Source organism: Battus philenor, unplaced genomic scaffold (genome assembly GCF_028537555.1).
Source record: "Battus philenor isolate CCGP_79_NKW_IND1 unplaced genomic scaffold, ilBatPhil1.0.hap1 SCAF_10, whole genome shotgun sequence".
Classification (NCBI taxonomy): Eukaryota; Metazoa; Arthropoda; class Insecta; order Lepidoptera; family Papilionidae; genus Battus; species Battus philenor.
The window spans coordinates 8,510,873-8,538,709 of NW_027181662.1; the positions used below are offsets into that span (position 1 = coordinate 8,510,873).

Below are 27,837 nucleotides of genomic sequence, written 5' to 3' on the forward strand. Positions count from 1 at the left end.
AACGAAAGAATTTAATACTCGTTCTTGGTGATGATGTTGCCCAGACGCCGTGCTAACAGTCTGACACGGCTTATTACGTGTGAGGCACTCCGGAGGCGTGAGATACGCGTCTCAAATGCAATATAAAGTTTTCTTTTGGTTGCTTGTTGTTTATTACTGTTTATTTTTATTTTTATTCCTAACATTCCAAAATATTTATTGTGATGTTTGGTAATAAAAAGTGTGCAATAACTTTTTATTTAACAATCATAACATTAAATACAATATTATTTTGATGCACAAATGTTATATATATTGGTCTGATAAAACTATAAATAACATTTGTTCCAAAACCTCTTATAAAATTATTTTTATATGTAGTAAGTTTTTTACGACGTGGCAGATCATTATTGTATTAAAGAAAATAAACGACAATAAATCTCCTGAAAAATAAATATTCGAACAGGAACTTATTCTTATGCTCTTCGAAAGTTTTATTAAATTTTCGAATTTCATACAAGCGTCCATGCGTAGATAATTGAAATCTAGTTCACGGACCCTTCCGCTCCGTGAACTCAGTACCGATGAAGCTGTAAAAGCCTTAGGGCTAACAGCATTAACATCTTCAGAAACGATACAATATATAGATAAATGAAATACTACGATGGTATGGGCTATGAATATATATATAGGTAAAAAAGCACATTTATTGCGATGTTCATAAGTTACATATAAAATAGCATAAGCAAAATCAAGTACTAGGTAAAATAATATTTTATTATGGTACTCAACAGGAAAATTTATATATATATATGAGTAATTAGTTAGTTGAATTAATGTAATATTTGTAGTAAGGGTTTTCAAAACAATTGTTATTTTAATATAGGTAATTATCATCATCAGCCGAAGGAAATCCACTGTTGAACATAGCCATGCCCCATATATTTCCTATAAGACTCTTTGAAAGCGGCCTGCACTTCGCGTATTCTGACCGTCTCTTAGATGTTTCTTCAATGTAATTTTAAGAATCTAATAACAAAACCTTATAGTATAAATATTTTAATTCGACTATTGCAAATGATCGTGCCTAATTTACCGAGGTTCGGTTCTCTCGGGCAACCTTGAAACGAAATGCCTAATACGTATCAAGCGTCCCCGCTAGCGGCTCAATCCCTTGAAATACCTAATATAATGGCCCGAGACGTAGTTCTGCAAAAGAACCCTCGACCATAATTGCTAAAAAAAAAGTTAGACTAAACCTTCTATAATTCTACCATCTTGGTTCTACGGAAATCGTAAATGCCTATAAGACATCACTGACCTTTACTTTTCAAGTTCATTTATAATTATAAACCTCTATGGAGGAACTTTAATTAATTATATACGTTAAGACTTAATAACTCTTTAAAATATATAAATAAAACATATTTATATTTATACATATTTATCTTACTATATATATGTGTATATATATATCTTTATGACCTGAATCACATGCCATGATCAATTATCAGCGTTCATCGATTAAGTGCCAAATACTTCAACCAGCTGCTAAGAGTTGTAGTCCAATGCCAACGCGATGATGTGAGGTAACTTTATATTTAAACACTGACTAAGAGGCGTATTGTTGCTTTGATATGCAAAAAATCGTATATGTTGTTAACGTATATGGTTACACTTTTAATTTTTATAACGTAAACAGACTTCTCGTAATACGTAATTTAATCGTAATTAACGTGATACGTTAGGTAAGTTAAATCAATACTTTGTTAGAAATCTGCACAACTAGATTAAAATAGATTAGAGTTAAGGTGTAGCGAATTAGTTTTCTAATGCTGTACGATTAATATAATTTCATATTTTCTAATAAATAATTATTTGCATAGTTATTTGATTGGATCTAGCACTTGGAAAGTTTGATGGATGATAGATCATAAGCCGGTTTCACCGCCTCAAAACGTCAGCTGAAATTTATTGAATAGAGAATAAAGTATCAGAATTAATTTCCTGTCTTGAAGTTCGAGATACAGTTGCTTTCGTTCGAAATGATTTTGTGCTTAAAATTATTTAATATTTTGTTAATTTACGGGCCGTGGCCTTATTTGATTAGAAGTATTGTGTACGTAATATACGGAGAGAAAGGCGGCTTAAATTATTATGTAGTTAAATTATTGTGTATAACCCTTTCCTCAACAATATCTCTTATATTTTTGATTTCTTAAAGCTCTTTAACGACGGACAGATACTGGACGCAGGCATCCCACCAGTCTTATCGGAAATCTAGGGGGGGGGGGGGACATATGTCCATCTATAGACTTCCTGTGGTTGGAATGACTACTACGACAAGTTTAATGGGTAGTTACAGTTTTTGAGTATTTTAGTTCTTTAAAATCTCTATTTTGGTTTCTTTTTAATATTTTAATTAGTGATCTTGATATCTTTAGAACGCCCTAGCAATGTCCAGTTTTATACATTACAGTTTGTGCTACCACTTACAGTATTTTAGTATATGAACCATGGGACCATAGTAAAGGATTATTTAGGGATGTACTAGGTTTCCACGGGTTCAATCTAAATAAATACAATTAATTATTATATTATAATAACAGCAGCAACTCAATTTTACAATGCACGTTTAAATCTCATCGTCATGATATATTACCTAGACATAAAACGTACGTTAGTTATATTAAATTACCTTCCTATTTCCTCGACGAATATGCAATTTTATGTGTTCCCTACACCGGATGTTCATGTAATTAATTTTTGTTTAATCAGTTCAAAAAGGTGTAGGGTTACTAAGCGGATGCGTTATAATAGCGCACCAGACCGGATTGTTGGAATGAAATAAATCCTGCTATTCTATCACTCTTCCCTTAATAGTTCAGGAAGTTTTAAAATTTTATTAACTTAGTCGCCGAAGAAAGCGTTTACGTGTACGTACTTAGTGTTATAAACTTGTGCTTCGACGAATAATTTAATGTATTTTATTATATTTATTCCAAGGTTATACAATATAAATATTAATAAGTAAATAACGACAATAGAAGTACAAATTATCAATAAAATTTTTAAAAAATTAGCAAAAAAAATAAGGAAATCTTAACCGAGGATAGTGTATTATATATTAACAGAGTGTAAAGATTGTGTTTAATGACTCCAATTATATATACTATGAAGTATGCAGTGTACAGTATATATTATGTAGTATATATTGTATATCAATTAGAGTAAATAAAAAATTGTTTTCAACTTTTTTTTACATATTGCCTAAAGTCCTTTTTATAATTTTTTGTAAGAGCTTCAAGTGATACCGAAAGGGTCTAGTAAGATTAACTCTGATTGAAAAATATCTCGTATGCGGACAAAAAAGATAGGTTTTATGACAATGTCAAACGTTTTACATCTAACATCCGTTGTTTATGTTATTAATACTATTTATTTTTGTTTGATGTTATTAATACTATTCCTACTATACTATCATATCCATATTCGCATAGCATCATTTACAGTAATCACTCGTGTACGTCATGAGAAGAATGAATGCCTGAAGAGTCCAAACTGATATAAACTAGAATCAGATTGAGCTCGCCTATAATGACATCCTTCAACTTATTATACTTAACAAAGTGTATTCAAAACGCTCCTTGATATGAGAAGAGCCAACAACAAACGGACAACGGACGGCCGGTTTTTGGTGGTCATTTCACAATGTCTATAATATAGTAGCAGAGAAATTCATTCTAAAGCTAAATTATTTTCTGTTTAATAACTGTCTCATAATTCAAGTGATAAGTTAGAGAATTAACGTTAGACTGACTATATAATACTGTACGTAGTTGTCTATAAAACAGTCACTATTTTTTGAACTCTAGACAAAAATGTAATAAGCTTATCTTTACTTCTACTGCCAACGCTATTTACAAGTGATTGATGTATAGATAGATAAAACATGACTTATAAATATTAATTATATAAGTAAGTGTAATAATATTGGTTCTATTTCCGAATATAGTCTATGAAAGATTCGTAAAGTATTTGAATATGGTGGTCATAAACAATCAAACCATTAATGACAGACCGGATGACTGGTGGCACATGCTATATACGGAGAACTCATTCGTTGCGTATGAGATCAGCCTCTTCAACATCGCATATGTGAAACAAATTAATATTTACATTATTTAATAAATATCCGCATGACCAAGCTCTAATTGGGCTGTGTAATTGTGAAATATTTGGACTTCGTGGTGGCCTCTCAAAGTCCTCTCTATTCTTTATATTTATATATTATCTCTATTATTTATATATTATACTTCTCATACGACTTCCACGCTGGCACTATACGTGTGACAAATGTCCCCGACCTGCTAGAACCAAGTCATGGAGTTGTATTCATTGAGCTCTTTAAGCTTTGGTTGCATGGAGCTATTTTAAAATCAAAATTAAACTTACTACTACTTAATTATGTACCTTAACTTTACATAATGTTAAAAAATTATTATCAATTTTCTCTTTTTATGCTCATTCTGCCACGTTTAAGGAGAAACGACGAGATTTTTCTCAATTTCAAGAATTCTTAATGTAATAGAAATAAAGTAGTTTCTAATATTATTTATTATAGTTTTATTTTGTTCCTTTGGCATCTTTTTTCCCAGCTTCCCAATCCTGTAAACGCTTTTATCAGTCCCAGAGGAAAAGGACCAGTTTATCTCTCCATCTTAGACGTTGTTCCACTCTCTTCCTTATTTTTTATTAAAAACTATTTCATGTGTTCGAATAATGTAAGATTTATTTTTGCCTGGAGATTAGACACGTCGATTCAGCAAGGAAGTGCAACAACCTTTCTATTTATATCGCTACGAGTAGGTCTTGCAACGTTTACTTGTTTTTACTTTTTATGAGTTATCTTATTGATGATGGTGATGATTGGGTTATCTTCTTTAAAGACCACTGTTAGCTTTTTTATACAAATTAATTTACTGCTCATGTAAACATACTAACAGTGTGACTGCATTTAATGTTTGTGTGGGATTTCAATTTCTTGTTGTACTGTGTTAAGCGTCAAATTAGTATTCTTATATTACATTTCACATGGAAGTGTCCAAAAATAACCCTTTAAGTTTAATTACGCGCTCAGTTAATGTTGAATTTTCGTTACATAGAAATATGTGAAAGTTGCCAAGTATCTCCGTTATTGGCAATTTTGTTTCAATTTTGTTAAAATTAAAAGAGGGATAGCTACAGAGTGGAAAACATAAACGAGTTTAAAATAAATAGCTAAAAAAGATAAATTACTATACCTATTTATGCGATCCTATACTAATTGAAGATTCCTCTCAACGTTTATTAAAATAAACTGATTTTTTTAAAAAGTGAGTAAAACAAGGTAAATATTTATATAAAACTAGTGTAGTTTTTTGTGCTTTAACTAATCGTTAAAGACAGACTACTGTTAAAAAACGTAACAAGACTTTAGTAATGAGAATTGATATTGTTTGTTTTACAACGGATGACAAATAACAAATAGATAAAAGAGTAGTGATGGCCCAGCGGCATAGGATTAAGACTTGCGATTCCTGGGATACAATCTTACATAATTTATACATTCTGCGTTAATTATACAGGATTGTCACAGCTCTCAATTAAGTTTCCACATAACGGGAAACAGCGTCCTCCGAGTACTATTATACCATACTGCAATTGCCAAGCCGCTTGTCAAGCGTGACGATTGTGGTAAAATAAATCCTCCGTGAATATTTTTGGCAAAGGTAGGTTGCCTTGCAGTCGGCGTCTATAGGCTGAAACGACGAGACAAAAATAAATGTCAGTTACTAAAATTTAAAAGATAAAATAGGCAAAGAAAGTCAATAGTCAAGTTAAGATAAAATAGTCAAAGTAAAAGTTAACAAGTTAACTTTTAACCTCTGTTTATGACGAAAGCTAAAATATGGTGAAACTGAATAGGGTTACACTTGGCCTAGAAGAAGAAATTTAAATTAGTTTTATCGGCTGTTTAATGCTGTAAACAATATACAATAACATTCAACATATTGTGGAAAATATATTATATGTAAAAGTAGAACTGATCTTAAAATTTATACATGTTGTATAGATGATGATCTATAAATGTTGTATACAGTGTTTGGCTGCATGCCTTTTCTTGCTTCATTCGCTGAGATAATGAGTGCCAAGGCTAAAACATAGGTTAAATAGTTAATACCCGGTGTTTATCTCAAAGCTATTAATAGTCATAATTCAACTACTAATTAAATAAAGAAGTCGAAATAAGATACTACCACTATATTAGTAAGAACTCATATGTTAAACTCACAATTTTCAATACATTGCACTGTCGTTTCAAAAATACTTTCAATGAAACCTTAATTATTTTTAATCAAAGGTTGCAAAAGAAATATACATAGTTAAAAATATTATACAGTATATTTACTTAGTACGTTGCTATGTAGTTCTCGGAATGTAATTGAGAAGAGAGAGCTTGGTGACATGTTTGCGTCGTATCCAAGAAGAGGCAGGTGATAACTTACGTCGAACTTACATGGTTAGGTGTACGAGCAAGTTGCGGTCAACTATCTAAGAGAAGCATAAATAAAAACTGTCAATTCAACTTTCTAAAGCAATAGTTTTGAATTATTTTTAAATCGATTTACACACTTATAAACTGCGCGTTTTTGATATATATTTTTTCTTTGAGGAATTCATTTTACGTTATAAAAATCATATTCTCATACAATAACTTCTTAGTTTTACGCGAAAATTACACAATATCATAAATAATAATAAAATAAAATATCCGTTATCATAGGTGCTTATATATAAGTTATCTGCGACAAAATCCTTTAAAAATTAGTTTTAATTCATAGTTCAATTATGTTATATACAGAAGTTCTTGCTCTGAACCACCTTCCTCCTCTGTTTCTTTGTGCTTTAAAAATTATAAAAAGTCATTTTGTATTCTATGCTACATAACCCGGCTTACAATTGAATAAAACTTAAAGTCCGAAAATAATTGATAAAGCGTGATGGTTGGTAATAAAACGAGAGTGCAAAAAGTTTCCGGGTTAAGCTACACTACAAGTTGCTTTGTAACGAAGGTGTCGAATTTTAAGTGTGCCATGGTAGAAACAAGTTTCTCTATTTGCAAAAAATAAAAGTACGAGAGACTCACGCAACCGACTAACGTGACTAACAGTACCTTGAACGACGTCCTCTACAGTCGCTAGGGAAAGCGGTGTTTATAGATATGATATAAATATAAAATACTTGAAGGAAATAGGAAGAGAGAAAATAGGAAGATATTGTTTTTTTTTTTTTTGGGGAAAATGTTAGTAGGTTTCTACATTTAGTTATAAGCGAATAATTTAATTTGTTAGTGTGTAAAATAGATTACATTGCTTATTCTAGTAATTTACAAGTACACCGTATCTTTTGATTTTTTTTTTCACTATGATTTTATGTGATCCCTTTATTATTTCTTTCAGATAATCTAATAAGACGCACACTTTTTTATTTGTTTCGATTGTGAAACTATAATTTGTCATATACATACATGAATAATTTTACCATACAGTTTTTGGATCGCAGAGAATTGAAGAGATAATGTATAAAAAAATTTTCTCTGGTGTTATATATGTCGTGCGCTCGCAAAACATACATTTCGCTCGTTTTTAATGGCACCTCAACTGTTGAATGGCTCGAGGCTTGTGTGCCAATTTCTAGGCCGTTTTCAGAATTCTAATTTCAGATCGCTTGTGTAAAAATAGAAGTGTGAAATATTTTTGCTCGGCTAGTAATGGCTTTAAGCAATAGCTTTTCACAGTGTATTAGTGGAATTTACTGTTCCCTGTGATATAAATATACCTAAAAAAGGAAGTAATTAAGAAAAAAAATCATGGCGAATTCTTATGCTTTGATGTATGGGTGTGTATGGGTCGACACGCAGTCTCTGTAACCCAAAATCTGAACGGTTTATTCTTCGATTCCGAAGCTTCATTTCTGAAATGATCTTTTAGAATTTGATTAGTTATAAAGAGGTCTGAGTCTGGTCTGTGAGGGAGAACGCCAATATATTGCAAGGCTTACCTAGACATACAACGAGGGTTGTCAGCCCTAAGCATCATGTCCGTCCCTTCTCCCTACAGTACTATTAAGTCGGCACCCGCGAAGTGAATGGAATACTTAGAAGTTACGTCTTATTAAAGCGTTGTTAATGCAAAGCTTCCGAGAACTGTTATGAACTTAAATAAAAATCCTACACTAACATATAAATTTACGTCCATAGTTAGAGTTCTTGAGCCATAGCCAATTCATTAAAATTTTCTGATGTTTTCCTGTCTATCCATGTAAAGCTTTTTAGCATACCTAATTACTATCCAGTCCTTAGAACATAGGGTAAAGGCGTATATCACACATAACAAACACCAATAGGAAAATGGTCACAATAAAACCTAATTTTTCATAATCAATTGCAAATTCTTAGAACAAATCACATATTGATGAAATGTACTTTTAGCACGCTATAAATTGTAAATTAGCGTCTTGGCTATACATCATTGCCTTTGTTTCTGTTCGACTTTCGCTGAACACAATGAGCGAACTCCCGCGGCCGCAGTGGAAAGTGTTTGCCTACTGCCTACATTAGGCTGTGACATCGGCGAAAGTTACTTTTTTAATAGACGAATTTGTGTCAGCAAACTCCTTGGTCAATATTAGCACAAAACGATTGTATCCACGCCCCGATTACCTTCGACACCCACGTTTCATTTTAGTAGAAATGCTTAAGTAAATATTTACAATACTGCTCGATGGTACAGTATGGTACAGTACTGATATGTTTACTTATAACATTTTTAATATTGTATGCATTAATTTTTGTCAATTATTGTATATTTCATGGGTTAATATGTCTTAGTGACAAAATAGTACTTTAACTTTGTTGAAGAATTTTAAGGTATGTAATTAATGTCACAAATTTTAGTATGCTTTATTAGTATAATTAACAATTTCATCAGCGATACGCATAATTAAACATTGAGCGTTGGGTGTCAAACTACTAAACAGATACAGGCTTAAAACCACGAACGGCCTTATGAGGCCATCTTGCAATAAAATTAACCAATAGCGATCACAGCCGCTCAACGGTTGGTGTGGGATGAACTTCTTTTTAATTGTAACGCGTGGGATAAATTGCTATATGGTCTATAATCAAGGACGAACATAAAATAGAACGGTTTTTAAATTGCTCAAGTAATCGTATGGTCTAAAATAGAGAAATTTAGATAAAGTATTTTTAAGAAAATTTTATGTAATGGCATAACTATCTGTTTTAGCCATAGGGTTTCGTCAAGATTTGAATGTTTTAATACAAATAGAACTCACTATAATCAGATTAATTTAGAACACAATAAAGTTAACTTTACGAAGTTAGCAATTTTGGTCCACAATTCTTAAACTACAAAACATGCAGCGGCCCCCAAACTTTGCCTGAGGGAGTTTTCTAGATTTAATACTTAAGCAAGGTTTTAGACTAAGCGCCCTTTGCCATCCTAAGCCCGCGGAATTTTTCAATGTAAATACTAGTAAAGAAACAGACGTTTCGCAATGTATTATAGGCCCAGAACAATATATCCGGAGTTTCTGGATGGACAATTTACACGGCGAATGGGGAAATTTATTTATAATTTATTTCATCAAGGATATTGCTAAGCTAAAGTGACATCGATGAGTCACTATCTTTATAATATATCAATATCTAACGCAAATAGAAGTATAGTACTTTTGAATCAAGATTATATTGCATCACATGCAGGCAAATAACGTCAATCGGTATATTGTAAACGTTTCATTTATCATTCACATGAAGACAATAGTGTGATGTTAACTGCGGATGCATTGTTTTCGTTCATCGGTCATCAAAAGGGTTCAACGTTCCGTCGATTACTTGCTTCAATAAGAGCCATTCAATTCGTTCCGCCCCCGTCCCGGGATTGTCCTTTAATTGCCCGGCATTAGGCTGGTCTGTTTTGAGAGATGTTTCTATATATGTAACGTATGCATTATGGCTTAATTTCGATTTTATGGAAAAATGAATTTCATAGCTAACTAAATACCTATCGGTTTTCATATGTCCTAGCCACATATTCTCTGTGTATCCACACTGAATTCAATTTAGTAAAACTTCGTCTGATACCAGTTAATAGAGATGATTTTTTTAAAATAATTGTACATATTTTTATCACTAAGTACCGTGAATAATGAGACTCTATATAACATTTAGGTTATATACGTATATGTTATATACATACAATATTACGGTGCTCCCAATGTCTATATGTAGTGTGTTTTGCTTTGACCTCCGCACTTCTCATGTAAATTGTAGTTTGTATTATTTTTTTTGAAACATCGAAAAATACTCCGTACTTGGTACCTTTCAATGCTTCCGAAAACTTCTAGAAAAGAATCATCGGTAAATTCTTAAATGGTTTAACAAACTATTATAATTTTATATTGAGTAACTTTATATTGAGTTTTTTTCCAGAAAACGTTGCTAACAGACTATATTCAATTGTTTTGTTTATAGGCGATTAGGTTTTATAACATCTAGTTATATCAAATATAACGTCTGTAATATACATAACAATACACGTTATTTAGTATTATATATTATATGTAAAATTATGTAAAGTTAGTATTAAACGTAGTGGCATTACATTTTTCATGATTCACGCTCCGCTTGCGTTCTTCTTGTTCAGAGGCCGTGCGTTTCTTTAACTAAATTGCTAATGTTTTTGACTAAAGGGACGAAATTCGAATAACACACTTGTGATTCTAGGGAACGAGGTAAACCACTAGATTATAAAGGGAGCGTCCTTCGACAAGTTTTGCCGGGGACACCTGCTGGTTTCCATTTCAGTCTTCGTCTCGCTTTACAGTGCGGTGATGTCGTTTCAGTTTTCATATCTAATTAGATTAAGTTAATTTTAACTATTCATTTTACACTTTTTACAGTTATTCATTATTAAGTGTCGTCCATAGGTAAGTTCGTGAATATTCTTTTCGTTCATATTTCACTTGAATTTGTTTTATCAGCTAGAAGTTTAGTCAAAAACATCTGATGATCAACAAAAACATCTATGATTTTTTTTTAAATATTCTTGTTTACACTTGAAAACTTGATAAAAATATCCCTACTATTACTAGGCGGCATAATACTTAATTTGAAATTAAGTATAATGGAGTTAAGTACAGATAAAATCCATGGAATTTAAAAAATATTCTTCTTATAACCAATGTTATTTATTTACGTAATTAAGAGTAAATAATATTAACGAACAAATAACTGAGGTTTTCAAAAGAGAAACGTACATTTCGTAAATAAACCTAAATAAATAATTTAAAAATTAAAAAAAATACCAAACATCTGCTTTTAATCGCTTGCTTATGCAAATTTAATCGGAATTCACCTAATGAAATAATAATATAATATATGATGCATATTTTAATTTAAGTCAATTTAATAAATTACTAAAACCGTCTGTCAATGCTTTGATTAATTCTTGTCTTTTTTAAAGTACAAAAATTTTATCGCAGGATTTAATACATTGCAGATGCATCGTTTGTTCACAGCAGTAATGTTTAATAAAATTTATTCAAAAATCGATTCTCGGTTATTGAACTCTAACAGCTAGATACATCTAGATACAATCCACTAATTTTCTAGTTACCATTATTTACAATGTGTTAAATCATCTTAACACTAAAGACCTTAAAATGTTATTTGTTTACATAATTTAATCGTCGAACACTTTATATGAGAGAACTTTGCGAAATATAAATGATCACAGGTAAAGATTTTTATGTACAAAATATTTCTTTATAAATCAAATGAACATTATTGCATTTTATGTATATTTTGATATTTATTATTGCATGTTGTAGATTTGCTTTCCAGATAAAATTAGTTAATCTGAGTTGGAAAACATGCCGGTAACAACCTAGGTAGAATAATCTTTCCAGTATAGCTGCATGATATGCATTTTCAATTACTGAATGCCAGTAGTTTTCTTATGGCTGTAACAAATGTGATTAACCGCGGTGATCATTGATCATCAAGAAATTGACTCTGCCCTTTGTCTTTTGGTTGGATTTCATCTAATTGCCAACTAATTACTACGTCAACAGTATCAGTATGATGTGGCTCATTTGATGTAAATAGTAATTTAAAAAAAGTGTGGCATACGACACAACTTCGACATCCGTATTTCGTCTTCCTGTAATGCGCTGGCGCATTGAAATCACTTTCATTTGACGATATCACGCGACTCATAAAAATAGTAATTTGTTAATTTTCAACATCGTAAATAATGTAGGCGGTGACCTAAATTAAAATGTTGCACGAGATATAAAAGATTGCTTTCAGCGACGTCAAGCTTTTGTTTATGATTTTTTGCTCATCCCAATGGCCTACTTTAATTGTTTAAGTTTCAGAATAACCCGGAATCCCTGTGTTAGTTACAACATATTTATCCTGTTAAGCTCATACGATACTTTCGTATAATCTGTTTCATTATTCATGATAATTTAAATAAATCATATTGTTTTTAACCATTCTCGCCGTCAAACTGATGCTATTGTATAACTAAGTATGCAAAGTTCTAAGAACCTGTGGGCGTATTGATCCCGAGGTTAAATAACTCGAGATAGGCGATAAAAATTGCAATATAACAGGCCCAGTCTTAGGTTTTATAAGACTGACTATATGTTATATAATACTGATAGATTTTATAACAATTGCTAATAATGTCTAATTTTTTTCCTGCCCTCTGTTTACATTTACCTGGGAGGAATTATTATGATAAGATAACTGAACGCTAATATTTTATTGTCGATAGTATAACTTATTTTAGTTTCTACCATAGCGTTTACGTTTTCTGTCTCCACGGGCCTTCAACTTCTAAGTCTAATTTGCGAGTGCGGTTTTTTTGCGTAAATTGGATTACCGGGGCGAAATTAAACCTTACGTCACAACGAATTGCACGAGCGTAATTCTAACTTTCGCTAAGAAATTTGAATGAAAACAGATCATTCACGAGTGAATTATTTTCGATGATAGTACGAAATGAAGATATCTTTAATAGCCAGAAATGTTCATGTAAAATTAGATTTTAAATTTACTTTTGTGCCTATTAAAATATTATCATATTTTAAATTTACATTTACTTGGTACATTATCATCATTATGTTGGCTGTTGGACGTCCATTCTGGGTTGACATAGGTTACCCAAAAGATTTCCAATAAGACCGGTTGGAAACGGCCTGCAGTCAATCCATATATACATACAGTGATTGGCTGTAATCGGAGAAGCTTCAAAATTTTGTTAACCATACATTTATTTCTGTCCCTGAAGACAGCGTTGCCAGAAGTTAGTGGCCGGTCGCATTCCAATAGTTTCAAAGTGATCACTTTATACAGGGTAAATAGGTGTAAAATCTTAAAGACATTTTACTGACAAACGAGGTATACATTCACCCATACACCAATAACCAATCAACCCGCATGTAGGAAAACATAATGTTTAGAAGTTTAATACAACGTCTATTATTACGAGCAAATCATTGTATAGTCAAGGTGGTTTTGGATTTGGTACGTAATACGCTACCATACAATTGTATCCTGTATAGCAGCCTTTGTACTTGTAGCCTTGAGACATGAGCCGTCTTGTTAGCCCATAAATCTTACTAACTATAGCGCATTCATACCGGAATGAAAAACTTTGTATCTATTATTTGCGGGCTCACGCTATCTGTACTGTGATATCCATTACTATAACCTTCGAGGATGCCAGACGATAACTATTTAAACTGTTTTTTATCATTTACTGGTTGATTTCTTTAATTGTGCAAATATACAGACTGCATTCGTGATAAAATTTTCTTATGTACATTGGACAAATTAGAAATGACTCTAGTCTGACAATAGCAATCGATTAAGCCTAAGTTTGGTGCTTCACCTTCGGAATCAAAATGCTAAACTCTTATTGATTGTCTGTCCAAGCCTTTAATCCGTCCATTCTACTTAAAAGATCTGTGGCCTCCCAACTCCAGTCCGAAACTGTTAATGCAACTAAAAAAAATAGATAATTTGTTTGCGGTTTCTTTAAAACATAATTAATCTAATTTCGTTAAAACATTTTTACAAAATACATCTTAAAAACAAACTGAGTAGTATAAATTATTTCGTTTAATATTGTGTCCAAATCGCCTAGCTAAAGCTTAAAATCAGACGCTATGGAATTCCAGTCATCTTATTTTAGCGCACCAGTCGGTGTTAACGAGTTTTTGTAGAACACATTTTTATTACGTACATTTTTACGTTCCATATTTACTTCTTGTTATGACTGTTGCATAATTAAAATGTCGAAAAAACCTATCATTTTTATAAAGCCTTCCATATTTTCGCTTTATTAAATTCTTATCGTACGATTTATTTATATTGAAAACCAAGGAATGCTCTTTATGAGAGCGATATGTTTGATCTGAACGATATCCTAGTATTTCCGGACCATATTTCATTTTTACAGTTAGTTTATGTACATGATGGCATCGCTAACGAGAAGTCAAAACCGCGGTCTTACAAGCCATAATCTGTAAAACCCTGACTTTAACCTCCTTACTGGATTTAAGCCCCGGGATTACGACTCCGTCAGGAGCCTCAATTCGAGCCGTTACATTCTTTGCCTGAAATAATGTTTGTGTCAAATTTAATTTGTTCATACGAAAATAAGCATTTTGTTGAAATATTTATTTCATAATATCATCGATTACAAATTAATTCTATGATGTCGCAGTTAGTATTCTGCCCTTAGCGGCCAACGACGCCATCGTTGGTGTTCGTGTCGCCGCATCCGAGATATGGCGCCTTATTTCTTCCTAACACTATTGACTAACGTGCAACTGATATTAAATCAGTAGTCTACTGTTTAATAATATAAGATTTTACGTAAATACTGAATGATTGTTTTTATAGCCTCATGTGAATTGCATTTTTTTTATTTTATAAAAAAAACATTATCAAACTATGGCAAGGAGTAAAAAAGGATAAGTTTCCAGCAGCTCTATCTATATGCATTTTAGTTTGTCGTTGGTTACATTATATAATTATTAATAACAAGTTTTTATCTAATATCCAAAAACAATCTGTGATTTAATTTACAGTATAATGTAATTATTCTCTATAAATTACACCGAACACTTCGTTTTCAGTATTTAAGTATAGTATCAGAGTGTACTACATAATATATATTACAACTATTAAAGAGGACTATTGTAAAAAAGATTGTTATTAACAAGTACTTTATTTGTTAAAGATGCCAACAATGTGCCATGCCAACATTTCGGTTATTTGCGTTACCTTGTAACTTTTATCTATTCTTTAAAAATAAGTTTGTAATTTCATAATGTTTCACGATTTGTATGTAAATAATAATATATACATTTGCCGTCATTGTCATTTATGCTGTTTAACGGGTCCTACACTTGTTCCATAGGCATGCAACATACTCGTACTATTAATGGTTAACACAAAAAAAATTGAAATAAATACATAATTTACCAACTTTCCCGCTTGTACAACTCAATGCAGACTCAACAGTGAAGTCGCAAGTCACGAAGCATGATACGAAGACGCCATATTTATGACATCAATAAGCGTTTTAATCAGTTTTTTTTTAGATATTCGATTACTGTGAACGAATCAATTTTATGCCTTTTTAGACTCAATTGATCATTATATTAAAATGACTCTGTGATTTTGCCAATGGTATTGGCAAGTAATTTTATATTTGAAGGCAGTAAGATATCAATTAATTGTTATAAAATGAAGTGGTAGATGTATGAATTATTTTGGGTCATCATAATTAAAAGTAATTATAGTTGAAAAGTTGTTGTAAGTTTTGCATAGAAGTGGAACTAGAATACGAATGCCCTTTAGCGGATCATCCATATGGAACGCGTCTCGTCTACGGAATCCATTGTCCATGCCCGACCGGCTTGGATGCCGACCGGTCTATTTATACGACCCAATCATCTACAACATCGAGAGATTTACCTCCCTGCCTTTTGCGTGTACACAGCTTTATGTAACACGGATTACAAAATTATTCGCCTATATTACACACTTCACTTGATAGACTTGAGAGAAATTGCTTATCAATTCTTGATAAATATTCGGGATGCTCATGATAAACTTTTATGATAACGTCTATGCATGAGTAATAATATTTTATGTATGCGATCGTAGCAGTGTTGTAATTTGCGCATACATTAGAAAGTCTATAAACTATAGTTGCTAATGTGTATTTACAATGTGCACTCATCCAGCGAATCAAGTGAAATATTTTATGCGGTTCCCCTTTTCTAAAATTAAATATATTTGCAAAAACATTAGCCAAATCAAATTTTTTCGAATAACTGGTTTCTAGTAAACGTCTTCAGCTTAAATAGTATATTAGTTGTGTATATATTTATATAAATCTAAATACCAATAAACAAATACAAGAATTCTTTGAATAAAAGAAAACCGGTAAAATGTAATCGTGCGATATATATCAAGATCTGTTGTTAACGAAGGTTCGTTACATTATATATGGAGTTTGCCTTGATGCAAGGAAATGATATTTCAGCATGAAATTGACATACTTTTTCTTAAAAGGCAATTGTCATTGAGATCTCATGTGGCGTGCATATAAAAAAGAACACTTTGAGTGAGATCGTTCGGTAAGTGTCGGAAGTTGAGATTAATTTCATAGTTAGTTACGAGTGTGCCGCGCATGCGCCGGTGTCCTAAATTAGTTTAGCTAGCGTGACCACTGGACAGTGTTCTTACGGTATTCGTTGCTCATGTCAAGTTGCGTTTGTGGTCATTGACTTGAATTTACCGTTTAGGCAATAACATGCGGGATTGTTTGCCTCGATGCCTTACGAATTCTTTTCACAGATACAAGTTAAATTGTATTCTCATATTAGTTAACACATGTTACTCAATAATTGCGCCTAAATCTATCGCTTTCCCTAAACATATGTTTATGTAATTTTTAATCAATTATTACTAAAATTGCACAAGTGTCCTTTTTTAAATATACAGATAATATATTAGCTTAATAGCATAATAAAAATAGACACACTAGGATTTATTAGTAATTTTAATTTAATATTTTTTCTCCATGTACACCCAAAAATGAGTGTATAACTTCTTAACAATTTTAGTACGATCTAGATAATAAAAAAGAAACAAAGAATATTTATAATTCATATAATGTAAAAATTACTTAATAAAACGTCTTCTATCGACGTACTTATAAATAAAAAGGTGGCTGCAATAACACAGTTAAATACCCTCCATTTGCTATTGCTACTAATATAGACTGTCAACGACCAGCAATCCCTTTAAAGTCAACAAGCGAACTTTTCCTACAATACTGCAAATAAATTACAAGTTGGTTGTGGCAACGCTAAATATAAATTGAGAGAAACAAGCATGTATGGCTCCCGTGGCGCCAACTCGCGTTCCAAGGACAACCGGCGTCGGTTCAGCGTTAACTTTACTGTGTGCTGGATGCGAGATCCTAAAATTCGATAACGTACACGTAGAAGAAATGTTGTACTTAAATAAATGTTGTACCTAATACGGTAGTCGTAAATGCCTGATCAAGTAAAAACCTAATTCGACCCTTCTGACTTTTTAAATTGAATGTCAAGGCTGCCCAAATACCAAAGACCCTAATAATGGATAAAAATATTAAAGCTCATAGATTTAGTTTTTGTATTGTTCGGTAGTTAATCGCAAGCAGTTCATATACTCCATATTTCAATCTTTCTACTTTAAAATATTATTAAGTAGATATATGTATAGGTATACCATCAGATTTTATTTCATAATCGCTCGAAACATGAATTTGCAGAAATTGCTCTAGTGATAAATTAATAAGTAATGAGTCGTCGAGGCAAACAATAGCGTGTGGCTATCATTGTATGCAATTCAAGACCCGCATTGTCTTATTGTTACCAGTCGTTGGGGAGTTACAGGATTTAGCCCCTATTGAAATTAAAATGCCCTTAATTAAATAACGCTTGCATTTTAGGTGTTTAAGTAAAAAAAAAATTAAAGGAATACTATGTGATACACAGAGAAAAGTTTGAGTTAGATTAATTTTATATGATTCAAAATATTAAGACATACCTACAGCATTAATTTAATATTTCTTCTGGCTAGTAAAGCACTGTCAGTTTGCTTTTCCGGCCAAAAAAAATTATGGCAAAAAATAACGCAGATATTTGTGTAATCAGAAGTTTGTGTGTTGTATATATTTAAGGACTATTTAGACAAGCCAAGGTCCTTATTAACCTCATCTTTTTCACTCGCCATATTTTCTTACCTTTTCTAATTATTTTTGGTAAATAACAGGTTAAAACTAGTGTTGATCAAACGCAGTTCAGTCGCAAGTAACTGCGGCTATATCAGTATTATAATATAAATAATGGTTTTGTGCAATCATAATCATTTTGTTTATAATGCCACTTAAATATTCATTAGATATGTGTCATCATTTTCTTTCGAGATCGTTTTTGCCCACACATGCTATGTTTCGATTATCTATAAACAATATAGTAAATTTATTAAATATACAGCCTTGGCGAAAAGTAAAAACTCATAAAACTTATTCGTGACTCAACTGAAAGACCGTAACTTTATCAGAGCCCAATGACTTTCGGGCTGTGAGAAGAAAACTCAAGCTGTGCTAAAAGGCAGAAAGTTTTGGCCAGGGCTATGTATTGCCTTTATTTAAAACATGTGTTTAAATGAGTGGATTGAGTGTTTGAATCAATGTGCAGAACGGCAAAAGTTGTTGGTCAGTTGCAGTCAAATAGAAAAAAAAACAACGATTACTAACAGAAAAAAAAAATTATACTGTAAGACATTAATACTGCTAGTGTTTTACTAATGTGTCAAATTACATTTTCACCGTTCAAAGAAAACATAATATGAAATTTTTCATTTATTTACATCCTTTTTTGACATTATTTGGCTTTAAATATTTCACTGCTAGTAACACATGTTCTAATTTATTATCGTGTGGTATAAAGGTTAAAAGATATTTTTACTAATAACCTCGCAATTTCCAATTTTTTCAGTTAAATGAACCGACCCATCTCTTCTTGAATGAAAATGTAAAAAACATGACCAAATTAAGTGAGCTGTTTCGGGTGATGTGTAATTTTTTTTTCTAACGTTCCAAAATAGCGAGATAAAATCAATTTGTGTCCCCATCTATAGTTGTTATTGGTTGTGCCGTAAATTAAAAAAAGTTTATTTACCAGCAGTGGCGTTAGTTAACTATATGCGCTTAATCTGTCTGCTCTGATATTTATGTACTATAACGTAAATAACAACTCATGGTGTTTTTATGCTGTCCTGAGAAATGCTGGTTAGTAGGAGGGTTATAAAATTAGAGAATTGGTCATGCTCTCGGTCGCTATTTATATTGTGGGTTTTCTTCCATTTTGCACGGGGGTTCGGTTGTGGTGTGTTCACGGCGCCATCGTCGTTTTCTTTTATTGTCAACTCCGCTCTAACGATTTGTTTTTCACATGAGTCATTTGCGACGGTTAAAATATCACCCGTGTATGGTGATCTCGTTGGTTCTTTTTGCTCTGATATTATTACACGTGACTCGGCGACCGTTCAGGCTATTCATTGCTCTATACTGAGAAAAGTATAAATAGCCATTAATAATTTATACATGGATATACAAACGTTGTTTAACTTAAAGACTCGTAATATTAACTTCCCATATATTAAATCTCGTTTGAAATACGATAGAGCTTTTATAAGTTTCAATGTAATCTGGATTATTTTGATAAAAAAGATTAGTTAGTCGCCGAATAATGTATAAAACAACTTACTACAATAATCTACATTGTTTAACTCTGGCAATTTAAATATAACATTATAGTCTCAAAATATGAAATTAACTGACACTAGTTAAAAAACAACTAATATAACATTTGCTATATCTTTACCTTTGTACGATTCTAACTTCAAAAGAAAACGACTGGTAACGAGGGTCAGTTTCTGTGTGAGATGGGGTTGTGTAATACTAATTCGTACATATTATATAGGACTCATGTTGAATGTCAACCTCGCTTTTGTCAGAGTGGTGTCGTCAGAGACTTCTTCGAAAAAGCAGTTTGTGAATTATTTATTTATGTAAATAATTTTAAAAATATAGTTCAGTTACAATTTATAATTATAGATATATAGTCCTATTTATATGTATTGCGTAAGTTCTAACTAATCGAAAATACTTTAAAAGGAAACTTGCTGTAGTGTGTTAAACTGAACTTTCATGTCTTGGTCCAGATATAAATAAATAGTAAATCGTTGTTTTAATATGAATGTTAACATACATACATAACATACATAACGTTCCCGCCGTACGTCAAACGTAAAAAATAATATTTATGATATAATGTTCTTCCCGGCATGTATCTCCCTAAAGATTTGCTTAATTTCTTATTGGATGTATACAAAAAAAGTTTAATTTCTGTGTCAAATCAAGTGATTGATACAGACTATATTATATCATGTGAATAATGATTAGGTTAAAATTTGGATGACAAAAATAGATTAGAAATAGCACACATACATGAATAAATAATAAATATATATATTTAAACTTCTGTACTTTTATATAGGAGCATCATTAAAATTAGTCTGAAGCAGTCTTTTTTTAAATATAAACCAATAAAGCGATGAAACTTGATGATTTCTAAAAAAAGCAAATGATTTAATTAAAAAGTGAGTATAGAAATAGCGGTGTAATATTTTGTTTTAAAACAAAGTGTTGCGGTGTACACGACCTTCATCTGTTCTTTACTCATGGCCAATTAACTGTCGCTCTCACAAGCTCCATTGTCTGCGGCATTGCAAAAAACTTCATCACGAAACTTGAAATGAAATACCGAAGCAATTAACACATCTGCAAATCCAACTTATAATTACCATTCTTCATTGTGTATTGATCAATCTAGTCTATGACATAATTTGCTGTACACATTATGTTTAAATAAAATATTCTATTGAATGTATGCGATTGTTCATTCTTGAAGATCTCCGGCGCCGGGGTTTGACCCGATCTGGTTTAGTTTATTTTTGTCATGACAGTTGTGCGGATTACGAACAAGAAATTTATATTGTCTTTGTTAAATACACAACTAAAATATAACAGAAAGAAAAATTGGAATTGGATATATATATCTATTGCGCCTATTTGTATAATTTGGAACATCGGGATACTAAGCCAGTTCCTACCTGCCAACGTAAGCTATTTCATCATTTGTTATTTTTTATGAGTTAACTAACTACAAACAACATTTATTATGTAATAAGTAATAGAATTATTTCCATCCATGCGACGGGTAATGACTTTTTTATAATTCTGAAAATATCTTTATTGCCATGTAAAAATTAAACGAGGACACCAAATGAAGAAAGACACGAACAGCAGTTAACATAAAATTGATAAAAACACGGTCAAGAACATCAAATTTTTTTCTGATTAAATAATTTAAATAAATAAACTTGGTTAACGAATTTAGCAAGACAGTTTTCGTAACCACCAGCTGGTTAGGCGCCACCGTTCTGAATTATAATCAGTGGTTACGACGTCAATGCATATGATTCAACGAATAAATTAATCGCTAAATGAAATTATACATAACTAAATATTAACTAGCCTAAATAAACAATTCCTTGTGACTATCTCGCTTCATTTATTTACACAAGTAACAGCAATGATTGTCATTATACTGTATATACGTACAGTGTGTTTGGTTATGGATGTATAAGGTTTTTTAAAAGGGGGTGGATGTGTAGCTTTTTATTATGGTAAACCCTACACAAAAATCAATGATTTCAGAAATAATAAATAACCTATCAAATAATCATATAGTAAGAAAAAGCGTTATCAAAATTAGTATCACTGCATATTTAAATTTTTGTTTTTAGTAGACTTTGTAATTTCTGAAGTTAGTGACCTATCGCATTCCAGTAGAAAAATAATAAATGTAATGTAAAAGTTTTAAGGCATTTATACTTATAACCAACCACTAATACTATATACGATTATCGCTGTAATATTGTTGACAAGTGTGCTTCTGTACGAAACAAATGTGCAATTTGACTTATGTACTATGTATGACTAATGGAGCATTGCGACTGTATCCTGTTTACTGAACATTAATATTTGACGAACGAACCTTGTATCGTAATCACGTTCATTGCATGTAAACTTTCCTTATTTAGAAAAGATTTCGGCTCAGCTGCGACCTTTATCATCGAATTAAATGTATCTGACAAGTCTTTATTAAAGCAACCGGTGGTGCAGCGAGTCAACATTCCTTGTCTAGAGCGCATAAATTGAAGAAATGAACTAATACAGCGTGTCCGCCCACTGCAGGATGGTGTCAGACAGGGGCGTAGGTACCGACGTCAAACTGCATTCACACAAAAGTAATTTTGATCATAGGACTTACTGCGATTTAAATTTTATATATATACATATATAAAAAGTTTTTAAAAACATTTCTTTATTTTATAATACTGTTTAATTATTTATTGATTTGATATATTTTATTCCGAACATTACATTTCCATTGATTTCTAAGTATAGTGTGTAATTGTGAATGATAGGATATTGTGTTATACGTAGGGGTCGAGATAAAAACAATAGTGTTACCAGTCGCGGTCTCTCGATGTATCATAGATGAGTCAGATCTAACGCGTTTGCGTCATACGGTATGCCGGGCGGCCTCTTACAGTGGCTCACTGTGTTGCTCACCTTGCCGTTTGTGACGATTATTGACCCTAAATAACGTTTTGTTATCAATACCAACCTTTTAAACTTTAATCAGAAAACTTATAATTTATTATAAATCAAAGAAACATAAATTATAATTATCGTGATATTGTCGAAAATGTGTGATATTATATATTTATATTGAAAATGTGTATACGACAATTTCATTGTTTAAAGTATATAATATTACACATGTACACATAAAACAAAAATAGTTTAAATATATTACTTATATTAAATATTTGTACTTTATTCAGCCGTCTTTGCCTAATAATATTTAAGTAGCATTTAAAAGTCTTTAGATCGTCGGAGCCTTGGTTTTCCTTATAGCAGCTCTGGATTCACGTCAACATTCCCTAGAAGGCAAGTGGTCAGCGCTCACCCACGCCTGCAACCTATAAGCCGAACAACATCTTGTCTTACAGTTTTATTTTATATACCCGTTGGCTACATTTATTGCTTTTCTGAAACCTATTTTATAGAATTCTGGACCATTTTATTACTTGCAATTCGAAAACGTAAATAAACTACACGTTAGTTATCTAAAATCCAATATTACATTCTTAGATAAAGTTTTATCAATATTAATAATATATTTTAAAACAGTAGAAAACCAGAGGTTCCCTGATTGATACGGATCAATTTTTTTATCTACTTATATTATAACATATTTTTAGACACTCATGAGTATATTGACATTAATGAATTATTTTAAGACAGTAGCTGTAATCGTGCCTTCCGCTTACTTTGGAATGATATCAAAACAATGATATTCTTCAATTAGTCTCTCATTAACCAACAAACAAATTAACTCTAAAGGGTAATTACTTGGTTACTTGTATTTTTAAATTGGTACTTTTTACATATTAGAATAAAAAATTGTTAATTAATAATTAATATTTATTAACGGGTGCTTTAGAAAATATTAAAAACTGAAATATCAATACAGTATGTAGATTATTTTTTGGTGTACTATTAAAGTTGTTATATCATTAATTGGGAACCGTTCACTATGATAGGGGAAAGGGGGCTTACTTGGACATGGAGCGACGAGGACGGATCTAAGAATACGTAACGAACAGTTCAGATATTTCAATGCCAATTAGAGGTATACCAGGATATTTAACAATATCGAAACTATGTATTTGCTTTTATTACTTATTCAAACCTTTATTAAATTATATAAATTTCGTTAATGTTAAAAAAATATTTACGTTTGTAATAAGTATATTTCCAGCGTAGGGGATCACAGAATTTATAACTTGGTGTGACAAATGGTTTAATAAAATCGATTATATTAATTTTGACATCGAAAGCATGTGTTTCTTATAGCGAACAAAAACAATAAGAACTATGAAATTTGCAAACCTCGTCGTCTATTTAATAGATATCGTGTTATAATCCAAGCGCGCTGAATCGAGACACTTGTCAGAGACTGAGTCTCAGTTTCTTTACGCTACGTGGAAGTTTGTTTTTGCAGAAGTTGATACGCGTCCTTGTCAGACTATTATTTCCAGCTACAGGCATTTGTAAGTTTTTTCTTGACACTAATGTCTTTATTATACGACGAAGACAATAATTGTTTATTTCCATAATAAACTTTATTCTCTTCTAGAAAGAACTCGGAAAACAATAGATAACTACTTCCGAAAACATTTATTTCTATCTATTGTTAATACTATATAGATAAATTAATAAGAGTATCCATAGTTAAAATTGGTTAGTTCTTCCAATACAATTATTGTATAATCGGTCAAATAAATGATTTAATATAGTCATTTAATTCTAAATTTGAAAAATTTCGAAATGCAAGTAAACATTAAAATTCATAATGCTTTCGGTAAAATTGACCACTGTGCTGCTAAACAAATTCTCAATGTAAAGTATGGAGGTCCTCATGCGTGGTACGTTTTTGTTTAGCACTTTCAAGGTCTTTTGTATCAACGTATTTTAATATTTAACTTTTTACAGCACGCGTTTTTGTATCTTTATACGTGGTCATTTATGATGTTTACATGTAAAAATGAACTAAATAATAATCTGAAATCTAAATATCATTGTTAATAGAACGGGAATATTTGTTCTCTGTTCATGTTGTTTAAATTTTATAGGCTATGTGTTTAAATTAATTTATTTGTTTCATACGTTTTACACTTGTTCAAAAGGCGGACTTAAAGCCTTATAGCCATCCTCTCTCAGTCATACTACTAGAGTGAAACAGAGTTGACATTTAGGCAAGCGTGTAAATGTGGTGGAAACATAATATGAAATATATTTTATATATATATACATAATGAATGATATAGCATATCAAAGAATAGTTGCGTTTCATTTAACTTTTATTGTAAAGTTCCTTTTTATCATTTTAAAGTTTTGTAACCCTCTAAGAGGAACATTTTATGGTAAATCGATATAATAACTTATGACAGTTCTGTCAAAAAACATAGTAAAGAAATTAAAAATAAATAAATATTTGTAAATAATGAAATCGCTTTTCTGTTTTATTAATATGACAAAAAATATATATTTACGATTATTCCATAACATCTACACGCTTTAATGATGTCTGTAGCAGCTATATCTATAATAGCTGGATTGTTAGCTGGTTTTATTGCAATATCTGTTTATGATATACATCTTCATAATCGTTTCCAAGAGAATCGGTTGGAAGGAGACCTGCGTCAGCGTTTTCTAACGACCTTGACTTGGTCGTCTAGAAGACGCTGGATGCATGTCGCCTCGCGCTATGTGGCCTGCCCTCTGCCTGTAATCACTCCGCTCTTTTGTGGGAGATGTTTCATACATTTTCACTGCTTTTCTGAACTGTATATAAAAATATATTTGCTTGTTTGTTGTCGTCAGGTATGTTGTTCACAGCTGTTTATAATAGAGGAATATCTCCATTTAATTTAACGGCAATATTAAAAATAACTAAGGAATTGATGTATCATGTTCCAGGGCCACCGCCACGGCTGGGCTTGAAGGCGGCGAGCCCCGGGGCGGCGGCGGACGAGGACTGCAACAGCAACACCAGCCTCGCCGGCAGCCAGCACTCCGTGCACGATGAACTCGACGCGCATTGCGATAACTCCGGTTACCTGTGGTTCCTCGACTATAAGTTAGTAATCTGAGCTATCTTAATCTAACAAAACGTTTCTCAACCTTTTTACGCCATATCCTTTCAGGAATACGTAAAATTATATTGGTTATAGCGCAAACATTAATTAGTCAAAACAGTTTTCTTATATAAAGAATATTACACTTTATTACGTCTATAATATGTAGTTAAATTAACCACAAACTTCCAACTATCACATTTCAACGATATCCTTATCCTTGAAAGTAAAAATAGCAAGAACACTGTAAAAAAATTTGTTAAGGTACATATGAGGATCCCTTCAGTTACTATGTATCTCTTGAGACAATGCTAAGTAAATTTTTAAAGCTGAGATTGACCTTAAGAGAAACGGCACATTCCTGGAAGTAAATATGGTGTTATCAGGGGAGTAGTATCATAAATGAAAAAATGTATTAAGTGTAGGAACGCTAAAAGCTCGGAAAGCACTGATCTAGTGCAAACAAATATGTACATATAATATTTTCAGACCTGAGCATCATTCATGTCAACCGATAGTCAAACATAACCTACATACGTGGGTTTAGCAGTGCAATTATTTCTTTTTTAAATTCAACGAATGATGTTAGTACCTAAATCCAAAAGGATGGTTTGAATCATACGTTAAATAAAGCTATAATCATTTAACTACATAACTGAAATTTTAAAAAATACAATTTGCCAAAATGTTAACATGATAAATTCACTAATTGTTAAGATAATATCTTTCTAATCTCTATCCTAATTGAGACAAATTGTATGAATTTAATAAGATTTTTTCAATATAATAATTTTGACGTACGATTAAGCATTTCGCCATTTTAAAGCGTTGACAATTATTTACATTATTATAAAATGTTTCCATTTTTCAAATAATTCTAATGAAATTTGTCAGCTCCTTACTTCTTCATGTTTTTTTTTTTCCAAAAAAAAAAATGTTGCGAAAACTTTGGACTTAGACAATTAACAAAAGACGCGCTATTCGTCTCATTATAATAACAAAACAATAGAGAGAAAATGGCGAGGCGTCTTTCCATCGAAAATCGTTGACCCAGATTGAGTGAGACACCGGTACCTTGGGAGCGGGCTTTGTCCACTATCGAAACTGGCTCGCGATAGTAATCCCACCAGGAAATACTAGAGAGCTTTGTTAGATATTAACAATCCTTATAACTGTATTTGTTCTGTTATTAGTATCGACAGAAATAAACGTTGGTTTACAATAGCGACAAGGAAAGCTTATGGTAGTGTAACTAGTGTAGGTATAAAACTTTTTCACAGTCCTCAACTTGCACAGAACTACAATTAAAATGTTAATATTATCGTTCTGAAAATAAACTAATTTTCTACGGTTGCTATTTTCTTTTTTAAGATAATATTTATTATTATATGTTTCTATATATAGTATATATACTATAGAAAAAATAGATATAATAGAGAAAAACGCGTTTTTTAATAATTTATAAATATAATAAATACCTTTTGTAAAGAATATAACTTAGGCGGTGTAATTAACATTATATTATAATCTCTTATTTACGTGCCCTATTAATATGAACATCGCAGTTTCCTGTAATTTTTTTACCAAAAGCTTCCCTTAGAGTTGGTTAGAACTTTTAAGGATCAAGCTAATTACTGATATTTCCAAATTATTGAATTTTCGAAACATCCTGTATTAATCAAAGTTTCGCCAATAATTATGCCTTAATCCGACTTGAAAATCCCAATTTTTACCGACAATTTGAACCAATAATCAATTTGTTTATAATTTAGGCTTAGCAGTAGATTTCCCTGAATTCTAACGATGAT

General features: G+C 31.6%; 1 protein-coding gene across 6 annotated transcripts in view; it reads left to right on the forward strand.

The window, feature by feature from the left end:
- LOC137925826 (serine-rich adhesin for platelets) overlaps positions 1-27,837 on the forward strand; it is a 69,603-nt gene that overhangs the window by 19,350 nt on the left and 22,416 nt on the right. For all 6 annotated transcript variants that reach the window (XM_068769315.1, XM_068769323.1, XM_068769289.1 and 3 more), the window contains one exon: positions 25,872-26,031. In XM_068769315.1, coding sequence (XP_068625416.1) covers positions 25,872-26,031 — 160 coding nt within the window. The remainder of the gene's footprint in view (positions 1-25,871; positions 26,032-27,837) is intronic.